Here is a 14435-nt window from a genome sequence, read left to right as displayed (position 1 = left end):
TACACCAATTATTAAGGTAAATCTCTGAAATACTGAACGTGATTCAGACAAAACTCCTGACAATAGATTCCCTATAATGAGGCAGAGGGAATCCTTTTGCACTGGGTCTGCCTATGATCTAGAGGTGTCTTTCTTTTCAGTGATGTATACAAGGTGCGGTCAACCAGTTTTGTGCACTTCTGAAAAGAACACAGGTAATCAGAGGCCAGATGGAGTACAGAGTAACTCTGCTGCCTCATTATTGTAAATGGATTCCTTTTGGGATGTCATCCCGGAGATTTAGATAGAAACTGCCATTTATGTGCTCAGTGTAGAGCACAGGATAAATGTGATCCAAATTTTTATGTAAAATGTTCCCAATAAAGCTTCAACTCAATCCACAAAAAAAGTCTCCACTCAAATACATCATCTGTCATTGGAAATATATGGGGGTTACATGTGACTGGTAAGACAAAGGCTAAAGCTCCCCTCAAAAGAAATCCAGCAAAACCCACACCCAATGCTCCCAAATGAAAATGCCCCCCCTTCTTTTCTGAGCACCACAATGTGCCTAAACCACATTTAGTGTCCACATTTGGCATTATTGTATTGGAGGAAAGCCCACTTAATTTACAGGGTGTGTGTCTCCAGAAGCAATAACTGGACACAATATACGGGTACAACAATGTACTGAGCATTACAATGGCAGATTTCCAATTTTCACTCATTACATTCATTTCTGTTTGTTTCTGGTAAACACCAATGGAGGTGAAATCATCACTACACCTGTAGATAAATTTCCAGAGGGGTGTCATTTCCAAAATGGGGTCACTTGAGGGGGTTTCTGCTTTTCTGGCACTTAGGGGCTCTGTATATGGTGTCTGAAAACTATTCCTCTTGGGCCTAGCCATAAGACTAAGCAGTACTGTACAGTCACACATGGGGTATTGCCACGTTTTGCAGAAATTGTGAGACAAATGTTGGGGCCATTTTTACCCATTTCCCATGTGCAAATGTAAAATATGGGGCTAAAACCATATTTGTCTGCTAAAAATGTACTTTTCTTCAATGGTTATAAGATTTTCTGACACATCTGTGGTGTCACGTCTAGATTAATTGATTGAGAGGTGTAATTTGTAAAATGGGGTCACTTATTGGGGTTGGGTTCTGTTGTTCTGGCACCTCAGGGGTTTTGATAATGTGACATGGCACCCGAAAACCATAACAGCAAAATCTGGGCTATAATATGGCACTCCTTCCCTTCTGAGGTTTGAACTGTGACTGAAAAGTAGTTTCTGACCACATATGTGGTACTGGTGTACTCAGGAGAAATTGCATAACAAACTATGTGGACCATTTTTTCCTATTGGACCATTTAAAAATTTGGTGCTAAAAAATTTTAGTAAAAAAAATGTAATCATTTTTTGCTTTATGGCTCATGGAATAAATGTCTGTAAAGCACTTGTGGTGTTAATTTTCTAATTTGCTCACTGTACCCCTAGATGAATTTATTGAGGGGTGGTGTTTGTAAAATAGAATAACTAATGGACACTCTGCTGTGCTGGCACCTCAGGGGCTCTGCCAATGTGACATGGCATGTGCCATGAAAGTGTATGGGATCCTACTAAAACGGATGAAACAAAAAAGACACTTTGCACTGCAATGTCTGATCCGTGTTTCACTGCTAAGAGTCAATCAAAATATAAAAATTTAAAAAAAAACAAACAAAAAAAAAAAAAGAAAATATAATGAAGGTGGATTTTCACTAAAGATTTTTTGTGGATGATATACAGTGATTAACATCCCTATGTGGACCTACTAATTAAGATTTCCAATCGTCCGGATCTGCACTGGATTAAATCCCTTTCAGTTTTGATGTTGCATGGTTTTCCCAAATGAAGTGCCCCTTGACCTCTCCAGATACCCCTAAAGGTCAGCCAGGCACCTGTTCTCCAATGATAGATACATCAATCTCTTGTTAAGCAAGAACTTGATAACCAATACATTACTTTCAATTTAAAATCTACAAAAAAAAAAAAAAAAAAAAATTACAAATAATAATAAAAAAGAAAAACGATAAAAGTGTCCAAAATAAAAAAAAAATTAAAAAGCAGTGTATTGTAGATACTGACACTGCAGAGATGACAAAGATGTTTTCTATTAGGATAGATGAGGATCACTGCTTATCAAATGAAATCCGGGGATGTTGGAGAGGAGACCATGTGCTGACTACAAAGTGACCACCATGAGCCTCATTAATGAGTGCGAACACAGCTTGGACCCGCAGAGAGGGGCGTGTTATCTACAGAAGCCATCTCCTTATTCTGTACAGGTCAGGGGTCTGCACAGACTGTAAGGTGGGATAATGAGCCCCCAGAACTGCATTGTCCATGGGGAACTCACAGTCTCCGAATACATTTGAAATAGCAACTTATCACTCAATGTCCGATTAAAAATTGCAGAAAGCGCAGATATTAATCGCTGTCATACACAATAGTGCATCAACAATACTGGAAATAATCTGCTCAATATTGATCTATTAACCTGTTCATGTCTGGGCCAATTCCCCTGTTCCTGAATAAGCCCTTTTTTTTTCATGTGACTAAAGCGCTGTAAACATTCTTCTTTTGGCAATTCAGGTCATTTTTACATTTTTTTTCGTGATACATGGAGATTCATTTTTATGTCCCTGTTATATTCGCTCTTTTTTCTGATATTGGGCAATATCAATAGGAAAATAAGGGAAATAAGGTTTTTTCCCCCATGTTTTTCAATCTATTCTTTATGACCTCACAGGATGAGTAATATATTTAAAAATTACATTTATATAATAGCCACATTTTTTGTTTTATGTCTTTACAGGGGAAGATTTACAGTGATTTGCATTGACAGTATAATTTTTATTTCATAGATATATTATATATATATATATATATATATATATATATATATATATATATATATATATATATATATATATATATATATATATATATATATATATATATACACACACACACACACACCGTATTTTCCGCTTTGTAAGACGCACCGGATTATAAGACGCACCCCCAAATTTGGTGAAGGAATTGAGAATATTTTTTTAATAAATGGGGTCCGTCTTATAATGCCAGTGTCCTTCTAACTAGTCATATAGAGTATATGTCCCTCATAGCCCCTCAATCCTAAAATTAGCCCCCTTAATCTGGATATGGCCACCTTATATTGAATATAGCCCCCTTGTGCTGGCACATGTCCCCCAGTGATGCAACATGCCCCCTGTGGCTGGCACACGCGGCCCCCTGTGGCTGGCACACGCGGCCCCCTGTGGCTGGCACACGCGGCCCCCTGTGGCTGGCACACGCGGCCCCCTGTGGCTGGCACACGCGGCCCCCTGTGGCTGGCACACATCACCCTGTGTTAGATATCGCCCCCATGCTGCTGCTTTTAGTAAAATAAACTCTTTCCTTACCTTCTCCAGCACTGTGCTCCCTCGTGTCCCCCTCCTTGGAGTTGAGCTCCGGCCTTCTGCCTGCATTTCCTGGTTCACGGTCCTGGTCATGTGATCGGCACAGCAGAGTAAAATGTCTGCGTGCCTGATCACAGCACCAGGAGGGAGACCGGGGAGACACGCTGGAGGGGTAAGTAAAGAGTTTTTTTTATTTTACTATGGGCAGCAGCATGGGGGCCATAGCTAACATAGGGGTGCATGTGCGATCAAAGGGAGCACAGGCAGATATAATATGTGCAGCTCCCCCAGCCCATCGCCGCAGTGCGGTTTCAGCACCACAGTGATGGACAGCGGCTGTGCATATTATATGAGCGGGAGCAGGAGATCAAAGGCTCCCTCCCGCAGCTTCTCCAGCCCCCCCAGCACCGCTCCAGAGCGCCCCCCCACCTCCCCTGGACACTGCAGTATATAATCCGTATAATTCGGTTTATAAGACGCACCCCCTACTTTCCCCCAAAATTTGGGGGAACAAAAGTGTGTCTTATAAAGCGAAAAATACGAGAGATATATATATATATATATATATATATATATATATATATATATATATATATATATATATATATATATATATATATATATATATATATATATATATAAATATATATATTATATACACACACACATAGACCTCCCCCAAAAATAAGCCCTAGCAGGGATATTCAGCATTTTCGGAGCAAGGTTTAAATATAAGCCCTCCCCCGAAAATAAGCCCTAGTTGCGGTTCTATAATGAGGTGTCCGTGCAGCTAAAAAGGTAACAAGTACTGCAGGACACTTCATTATAGACACCGGCAATTACACTCACCCGACACTGAGCGGCAGGACCTGCAGTGATCACACACCCGCACACATCAGCACACAGACACACACAGACTCACAATCAGAACACACAATCAGAACACACAATCAGAACACACAATCAGAACACACAATCAGAACACACAATCAGAACACACAATCAGAACACACAATCAGAACACACAATCAGAACACACAATCAGAACACACAATCAGAACACACAATCAGAACACACAATCAGAACACACAATCAGAACACACAATCAGAACACACACACACACACATCGGATCGCACACAATCAGATCGCACACGCAAACATCAAATCACACACACATCGGATCACATACACACTCACCTCATCCAGGAACACCGATCTCTTCTCGCCGGCAGAATCCTGAGAGGCAGTGTGGTGCAGCGCGATGAACAGGACCTGCGGCGGGACTCGTGACTTGCTTCATTCCCTGTGGCCGTAAGTGCTGGATGTGATGTGTGCGCGGCGATCGGCTGTGTGTGCGCGGCGATTGGCTGTGTGTGCGCGGCGATTGGCTGTGTGAGATCGGCTGTGTGTGTGCGAGATCGGCTGTGTAAGTCTGCGAGATCGGCTGTGTGTGTGCGAGATCGGCTGTGTAAGTCTGCGAGATCGGCTGTGTAAGTCTGCGAGATCGGCTGTGTAAGTCTGCGAGATCGGCTGTGTAAGTCTGCGAGATCGGCTGTGTAAGTCTGCGAGATCGGCTGTGTAAGTCTGCGAGATCGGCTGTGTAAGTCTGCGAGATCGGCTGTGTAAGTCTGCGAGATCGGCTGTGTAAGTCTGCGAGATCGGCTGTGTAAGTCTGCGAGATCGGCTGTGTAAGTCTGCGAGATCGGCTGTGTAAGTCTGCGAGATCGGCTGTGTAAGTCTGCGAGATCGGCTGTGTAAGTCTGCGAGATCGGCTGTGTAAGTCTGCGAGATCGGCTGTGTAAGTCTGCGAGATCGGCTGTGTAAGTCTGCGAGATCGGCTGTGTAAGTCTGCGAGATCGGCTGTGCGTGTGTGTGTGATCTGCTGTGTGTGTCATCTAGCAGCAGGGTAGGACGGCGTGCAGCACCGACCGGAGATCACAGGGAGGACCTGGTAGCCACGCAGAAGTCCTGGTCTGGTGAGTATGAGTCTCCTGGGAAGTGGGGGTCTGCTTTTTTGGGGGGGTAAACTTACCCCCAAACGTGTTTGTCCAAGAATAAGACCTCCTCCAAAAATAAGCCCTAGTGCTTTTTTGGGGGGCAAAAAAAATATAAGACAGTGTCTTATTTTTGGAAAAGCACGGTATATATATATTATATACACACACACACACACATATACACACACATGCAAAGTGGTCCAAAAGTAGGGCAGTATGTGTAACAGGGTTATGAAACATGGTGTAAAGTTAAACTGACTCAGTTGCCCTTAGCAACCAGATTCCACCTTTCATTTTCCAAAGAGTCTGTGAAGTGTGAAAAGTGGAATCTGATTGGTTGGTAAGAGCAACTGAGTCAGGTTCACTTTACACCATGTTTGATAACCCTATTACACATACTGTCCACCTACTTTTGGACCACCCTGTTTACATATATATATTTTTTCCTATTATTTAGTTAGCTCTGCAAACAACCTTTGACTAACATCTACACTAATCCAAACCTCCGACTTCCGGCTCCAAGACTTCTCCCAATCTGCACCAATCGTCTAGAATGCTCTACCCAAGAAACTAGGACGAATCAAAACGTACGCAGCTTCAGATGTTCCCTAAAAATACATCTTTTTAGGGCAGCCTATCACACTCCCTAATCGAATTCAATTCATATAGTCCCTCCACGACTTCTCAGAACATAACTCCACATCAAACTCCACGGCACCCAAAAGTATCTCAAAGATTAGCTGACTGTTTCAGGCAGCCGTTATCTATCCCCCATATCTTTGAGATGGCTGGATTGTCATTAGAAATGAGTAGTGCACCTGTACCTTTCCCCCCCCCCACCTCATTGTAGATAGTAAGCTCTCACGAGCAGGGTTGTCTCTTTTTTATCTAATTATTGTATTTTCTATAACTGTTACTTGTTTGTATATGATCCTCTGAATTGTAAAGTGCTGCAGAATATGTTGGCGCTATAGAAATCAAAATTATTATTATTAGTTTTAATTTCATTTACACAATGTGTCCACAATAAGGTAACAAAAGACCTGGGGGGGGGAGCATTTCAATAATAAACCTTCTCATTTTCATCATATTTCCTTGCGGTTGGGGCTGGTATGTTAGCCGCACAGCAGAGCTGTCTGGTTCTCTTCTTATACACAGCAATCCAGGACCGCTGTATACAGAGAAGGAGGTGTCATCAGGGCTTCCTATTACGGCATATACAAAGCTCGTTTAGCGCTGTGTATACTGTGATAGAGAAAGCACAGGCGGTAATAAACTGACCCTGCCTTCTCTATGGGGACTCTGGCTGTCACAGACGATTGTGTGTAGCTGTGCTTCTATGCAGTGACATTTTGGAATGACACCGTAGAGTAGGTAGTGGACCACCCGGATATTTAAAGGGCTTGTTCACAACTTTTATATTGATGGCCTATCCTTGGGATAGATGACAAATGCCTGATCAGCCGGCGTCCGGCACCCCCGCCAATCAGTTCTTGAACTTGGCAGCAGCCGCAGGCAACCAATAAAATGCTCAGTTCCGGAGCTGCTCCGTCTTCTGACAGTGACCGGGTACATCCACATCCTATACAGATCAATAGGAGGCAGATGTGCAGTACCCGGTCACTGTCAGAAGACGGAGTAGCTCCAGAACTAAGCAGCTCCGGAACGGAGCATTTCCGGTTGCCTGCCACTGCGAACAGCTGATCGACGGTGCTGCCAGACCCTGGCCGATCAGACATTTATGACCTATCCTAAGGAGTCAGGTACATTCAGGCAGTATCCAGCCCTGACTAACATAATACACATGATCCCATAGAAAGCATGGTCATGGTCATGCTACAGATCATATTCTGTTTTTATAGATCAATGGCCATATTTGCTGTGCTATTCACCAATACAAAAAAGTTGATGCCAGCATTTTCTTAATAATATCAATTATATTGATTGCAATAATTTCACAACTATCTGGACTGAAAATAAACTAACATTTAACCTGACATCCAGTAGCTCAAATAATCAGATAGTATGAAAATTTACACTAGAGTTTTTATACTTTATTTTGAACATTTTTTACCCTCCGGAACTTTTACAGGTATTAATATAGCTGTACAGGTTGTTATGTGGGAGAAAGCTCCATATAAGTGTGCATATTATAGTCTACAGGCAGCTGCCTATGATCGAGGAGAAGCCGACATCTAGTCCTTCCTGATCACGGAAACTTGCAGCTGCACAGTTCTCTCTCCTCATGCCCAACACTGATCAGTTCTACTGGTGCAAAAGGAAAAGCTACAAGGACTAAAGCTGCACCAATGCTGCGGGGCCTGGCAGAAAGACCATTCTGATCGTGTGTTCATTTACACGTGTGGAAGTGATGGGGGTATAAGTGGGGGCGCTCGTGTGCAGCACACCTGTGGGGGCGCTGGCGTGCAGCACACCTGTGGGTCGCTGGCGTGCAGCACACCTGTGGGGGCGCTGGCGTGAAGCACACCTGTGGGGGCGCTGGCGTGAAGCACACCTGTGGGGGCGCTGGCGTGAAGCACACCTGTGGGGGCGCTGGCGTGAAGCACACCTGTGGGGGCGCTGGCGTGAAGCACACCTGTGGGGGCGCTGGCGTGAAGCACACCTGTGGGGGCGCTGGCGTGAAGCACACCTGTGGGGGCGCTGGCGTGAAGCACACCTGTGGGGGCGCTGGCGTGAAGCACACCTGTGGGGGCGCTGGCGTGAAGCACACCTGTGGGGGCGCTGGCGTGAAGCACACCTGTGGGGGCGCTGGCGTGAAGCACACCTGTGGGGGCGCTGGCGTGAAGCACACCTGTGGGGGCGCTGGCGTGAAGCACACCTGTGGGGGCGCTGGCGTGAAGCACACCTGTGGGGGCGCTGGCGTGAAGCACACCTGTGGGGGCGCTGGCGTGATGCACACCTGTGGGGGCGCTGGCGTGAAGCACACCTGTGGGGGCGCTGGCGTGAAGCACACCTGTGGGGGCGCTGGCGTGAAGCACACCTGTGGGGGCGCTGGCGTGAAGCACACCTGTGGGGGCGCTGGCGTGAAGCACACCTGTGGGGGCGCTGGCGTGAAGCACACCTGTGGGGGCGCTGGCGTGAAGCACAGCTGTGGGGGCGCTGGCGTGAAGCACAGCTGTGGGGGCGCTGGCGTGAAGCACAGCTGTGGGGGCGCTGGCGTGAAGCACAGCTGTGGGGGCGCTGGCGTGCAGCAGAACATCTATCACTTCCATATTCTACCCTGATTAATTCAGTTAAGCCCGATCGCTAAATTACGCTTAAAGCAAAAACGTTCGGCTACATTTTCACATTAGATTCCATGCACACAATACATACGTGTTCTTACAAGTTACTCAATATTCTAATGAAAATCATAATGCAAAAGATATATTGTAACCACAGTCAAAGGATTCCCTGTAAAATATAAAGAAGGCTCAAATGTGATGAGAACATTGCCCCAAAATAGCAGGAACTCCCCAGAGACTAGAAGACAAAGCCATGGCTAATGAGGTGTTAAAATTCCCCCACGTATCTCAAGAGAGCAAATTAATAGAAGCCACGCTGCTTGGGATGCGATTATATAAGTGGGGGCAGCAGTTTTCTGAGATTTACACCGTCTGGCTATAAATAATGATATATGGGGGCACTGGCTGCAGACAGGAGCGAGGCCGTATTACACAGCAGCCCCGGCTGATAATGGAGGTCAGTGACAGCTGTCAATTAGAACGGATGGAGAAAAGGGATAAATTATAGGGACAACTACAACAAAATCGGAACATGATTTCCTCCACCAAGGAGGCTGCGGAGCATCGGCTGCAATATATAACAACAAATGCTGGGAGTCCAGAGGCAGAAAATGTGTCACTCCCCAGTAAATATATTGCACACTCGGCCACAACAGTCACACGTGCGCAAGAGAGTCAGCCATGCCCCCTACTCAGGGTATACAGGTGTTTAAAAGAGGTTAGTTTGTTTCAGTAAATGAATGTCCCCGGTTGCAGGTTGGGTAAAGAAACAACTGCGATGTACTCACCATCCTGATATCCGCCAGCAAGTCTGCACCGTTGCTCACAGTGTCTGGCATTCACAACAGCGCTGACGTCACGTCAAGATTGTGGCAACCAATCAGTGAGCTCAATGGCTCCACCAATGTAGACGGGACGCGCCCTTCAGAGTAATTGAGCTCACTGATTGCCTGCCGCGATGTCAGCATGATATGCGCAAAATGCCAGACACTTGCCCCAGCGGTGCAGACTCGCCGATGGACCCGGGAAAGGGGAGTGCTCCACTGTTTCTTCACAATATCCTGCAGTGGGTAACACAGACTGCACCCGCTGTGTATGGTGCAGGCGCGTCTGCTGAGTTTGCGCCAATGCAATGCACCCAACATCTGCTGTATATGTATGTCTGGAAAGGGTTAAAAGGAAACCAGGATTGATGGCTGCTTTCAGGATGATAACATCACACTCTAATTTTGGTATAAAATAATGTTCATCAGTTCTGTCCAGCACTGAGAATTAGGTAAGATCATATGCCTGGCGATGGACAGCAGACGCCAGTGACTGCCTGCAGAGTTCACGTGTACCTGGCATCTAATGTTCCCTCCCTATATCCTGGACAACCCCTTTAATATTCCTGTCAGGGACCATGGAGGGGCAAAGACGTACAACAATCTCAAAAGATCTGGGCAGACCACTTATTCCCCCCCAATTTTCACATTTGGTAGAAATATTCCCAAAAAAACAGGTGCAGTTTGAATGATGAGCAGATAATACAGGATGATGTAGCATTAGAAAGGGCATGTACTCTTACCCAAATGGATCACCAACCACCAAAAAGCCGACATCACTGACAGCAGCATCCCGGAGGATCTCATCCGCTTCTTGTTCCACGGTCTCCCGGTCAGCGAGGATCAGCTCCCGGCCATAGAAATCCTCCTACAGAAGAAGAGCAGATACACACGGGTGATACTATTACTGTGCTTCCTCTACCGCGTATAATACTTATTACAATCCTTCCCTTGGAGAGGAAAAGGAACATTGAGTCATCGATTCATTGCTGTATTTGTGCCTGTTTTTGTTGGGTTTTTAGTGTTTTATGCTTTTTTTCTCCCTTTTCATCCTTCCATTTGTGCCTCTTTTAAAGTCACTTTATTATGCCTTTGTCTGTTACTTTTCTATTTAGGCTATGTTCACACAAGGCGTTTTGTAGGGCGGTCTTTGCCTTAGATTTATACAAATCCATGCTAATAAACCTCTGCCTTCTCAGTCCCAGCAAAGTCTATGAGATTCCAGAAATCGAACAAACACACACACAGACCTTTTTTTTCCTGACTGTTTTGTCAACCTTGGATTTTGCTGCGTTTTTGAAAGAATGAGCATGTCAATTGTTTTCAGTGTTTTTGCCACGTTTTTTTACCCTATAAGTAGTGATGGGCGGACTCGCAGATACCCCGGATAGATCCAAGGTACCTGGCAGGACGCCGGTCCCTATATAAAAGTCTATGGGGACCAGAATCTGGCACTTAAAAAAAAATGGTGGTGGAAAGGATAGGGGGATTGGAGAAAGTGAGCTGTACTGACAGTCTCCCTCGCGGCTGTAACTCCTGGCCACTCATTAACCTTCATGCATATGCACTGCTATCCCCGCCCACCAGCGTCTGATAGGTGGCAGTCAGACGCGCCCCCACCCTGAGAGGCAGCGTGTCTGCCTGCCTTCATAAACAGGCAGACTTCTTGCCACAAGACTAAGGCCCTTTCACACTGCGTTATCACATACTTTCAATGGTCCCGTCAGAGCTTCCATCTCAACCCACCTACAAAATGGGGGTTGCAAAATTTTTGGGAGTATACGCTTTGTGCAGGTGGACACCCAGACGTAGTAGACTGTGTTTGGGTGTCCGCCTGCAGAAAGCGTATATGCCCGAAAATAGTGCACGACAGAGCACACGCTGACTCCATCTGCTCCATTATAGTCAGTGCATGCGTCAGAATCCTCTTTTGCGGGGAAGGGGGGGGGGGGATGCTGCAGGAAAAAAAACACCCTGTGTGAACATCGCCTTAGTCCACCATTGTGGGCGGAGTTTAAGGTTCTGAATGTTGCCTTCTGATTCATCATTTGCTACTATTGGAAAAGTCCCAAAGATTTGGCACAAATGCGTTCCAGTGCCTCCCTGGTGGACTTTATGGAAACCTTACAATGGTGATACAATTTTTGCAACATTTTTGCGCTAAAAAAAAAGCGACAAAGCAGGTTAAAGACAGAATTAAAAAGCATTTTTCATGTAAAATGCATGAACCGCGTCCCACAAGAACCGTCAGTGAATATGAAAAGATAAAAAAATAAAAAGCAGCTTCAAGATTTTAAAATCTAGTCATAAATATAGGATAAAGCTGACAATTATAACACAGAGACCCCCATTAACATGCAGAATTGGGACAGGTGAATTCACATCATAGGTATAACCTAAAGGGGTTCTTTAGTTCCCCACTTCGGCATTGGGGGTGGGGTGGAGGGGTTGGGGGGAGGCATTACTGACGTGGTGTGATGTCCGCCGGCCCATTGCTAATGCATGATATCAGTTGATACCAGCACAAGCCCATGTTGTCCACAGCAACCAATCACAGTGTAGCTTTCATCTTAGCAGAGCATGTTAATAAATGAAAGCTATGCTCTAATTGGTTGTGATAGGTATCCAACAGATTCGGCCAAAAAAGGTCAAACTTAAAAAATACCGCAGCATGTTAAGTTGTTGTTTTCTGGTAGATGATGGACGACATGACAGAAACCAGCATGGAGCCCAGTCTCAACAATAGAGTCTGTTCACTTCTGTATGATGAATGTAAAGATGGCATTCATTGCATGTAATCATGTCATCAGGGGTCATGTGACATATCATGAAGATTATCACCTCCCTGCCACAAAAGATCCCCCCATACCCCGCTCCACTAGATGATGATGGCAGACTGAAGACTTTTAAGCTGGGTTGAGGCGGGGTGTATTTCAGAGTCCGTCTACAGCTCCCAATGTCTGGACCACCCATGGATCGCACAACCCAAATCTACAGTCTCATACAGTGCCTTACGAATGTATTCGGCCCCCTTGAATTTTTCAACCTTTTCCCACATTTCAAGCTTCAAACATAAAGATTAAAATTTTAATGTTACGGTGAAGAATCAACAACAAGTGGGACACAATTGTGAAGTTGAACGATATTTATTGATTATTTTAAACTTTTTTTTAAAAATAAATAACTATAAAATTGGGGCGTGCAATATTATTCATCCCCTTTACTTTCAGTGCAGCAAACTCACTCCAGAAGCTCATTGAGGATCTCTGAATAATCCAATGTTGTCCTAAATGACTGATGATGATAAATATAAGCCCCTGTGTGTAATGAAGTCTCCCTATAAATGCACCTGCTCTGTGATAGCCTCAGTGTTCTGTTTAAAGCACAGATAGCATCATGAAGACCAAGGAACACAACAGGCAGATCCATGATACTGTTGTGGAGAAGTTTAAAGCCAGAATTGGTTACAAAAAGATTTCCAAAACTTTAAACATCCCAAGAAGCACTGTGCAAGTGAACATATTGAAATGGAAGGAGTATCATACCACTGCAAATCTGACAAGACCCGGCCGTCCATCCAAACTTTCATCTCAAACAAGGAGAAGACTGATCAGAGATGCACCCAACAGGCCCAAGACCACTCTGGATGAACTGCAGAGATCTACAGCTGAGGTGGGAGAGTCTGTCCATAGGACAACAATCAGTCGTACACTGCACAAATCTGGCCTTTATGGAAGAGAGGCAAGAAGAAAGCCCTTTCTCAAAGATATCCATAAAAAGTGTTGTTTAAAGTTTGCCACAAGCCACCTGGGAGACACACCAAACATGTGGAACAAGGTGCTCTGGTCAGATGAAACCAAAATCAAACTATTTGGCCACAATGCCAAACGATATGTTTGGCGTTAAAGCAACACAGCTCCTCACCCTGAACACACCATCCCCACTGTCAAACATGGTGGTGGCAGCATCATGGTTTGGGCTTGCTTTTCTTCAGCAGGGACAGGGAAGATGGTTAAAATTGATGGGAAAATGGATGGAGCCAAATACAGGACTATTCTTGAAGAAAACCTGTTGCAGTCTGCAGAAGACCTGAAACTGGGACGGAAATTTGTCTTCCAACAAGACAATGATCCCAAACATAAAGCAAAATCTACAATGGAATCGGTCACAAATAAACGTATCCAGGTGTTAGAATGGCCAAGTCACAGTCCAGACCTGAATCCAATCAAGAATCTGTGGAAAGAGCTGAAAACTGCTGTTCACAAACGCTCTCCATCCAACCTCACTCAGCTCCAGCTGTTTGCAAAGGAAGAATATCCAAGAATTTCAGTCTCTTGAAGAGCAAAACTGATAGAGACATACCCCAAGTGACTGCAGCTGTAATCACCGCAAAAGGTGGTGCTACAAAATATTAACTTAAAGGGGATGAATAATATTGCACACCCCAATTTTCAGTTTATTTTTCACAAAAGTTTAAAATGAGCAATAAATTTCGTTCAGCTTCACAATTGTGTCCACTTGTTGTTGATTCTTCACCAGAACATTAACATTTTTATCTTTATGTTTGAAGCCTGAAATAAGGTGAAAGGATGAAAAATTCAAGGGGGCCGAATACTTTCGCAAGGCACTGTAGGTGTCTATGATATATGGGTTTGGATTGCGCAATTCGTGGTCAGTCCAGGCATTGTAATGTGAACACGGACCACAAAATACACCCAGTCTGAAACCGCTGGAATGTGTGAATTCCCATGGGGGATTTCAACGCAGATCAGTCCCAGTAAATGAATAAATGGTTTTATCAAGAAGCTCGGCACTAAATATGAATCAAAACCAATCTAAGGCCCCTATCACACTTCCTTTTCTTCTCCGTTCACTGGTCCCGCCTGGGCTGAAGTCCATATCTCCCACAAAACGGGAT

The 14435-nt window shown here is 44.8% G+C and overlaps 1 protein-coding gene across 1 annotated transcript in view; it reads right to left on the bottom strand.

Annotated features, from left to right (window-relative positions):
• The window catches only part of DPH5 (diphthamide biosynthesis 5), a 67418-nt gene that overhangs the window by 47544 nt on the left and 5439 nt on the right, over window positions 1-14435 (bottom strand). The window contains exon 2 of the mRNA XM_075320977.1: window positions 10261-10385. Within this exon, the coding sequence (XP_075177092.1) occupies window positions 10261-10385 (125 nt within the window). The remainder of the gene's footprint in view (window positions 1-10260; window positions 10386-14435) is intronic.

Source organism: Anomaloglossus baeobatrachus, chromosome 8 (assembly GCF_048569485.1).
Source record: "Anomaloglossus baeobatrachus isolate aAnoBae1 chromosome 8, aAnoBae1.hap1, whole genome shotgun sequence".
In the NCBI taxonomy this organism is placed as follows: Eukaryota; Metazoa; Chordata; class Amphibia; order Anura; family Aromobatidae; genus Anomaloglossus; species Anomaloglossus baeobatrachus.
The sequence above is the reverse complement of the archived record's forward strand: the minus strand, read 5'-3'. Positions and strand labels throughout refer to the sequence as shown.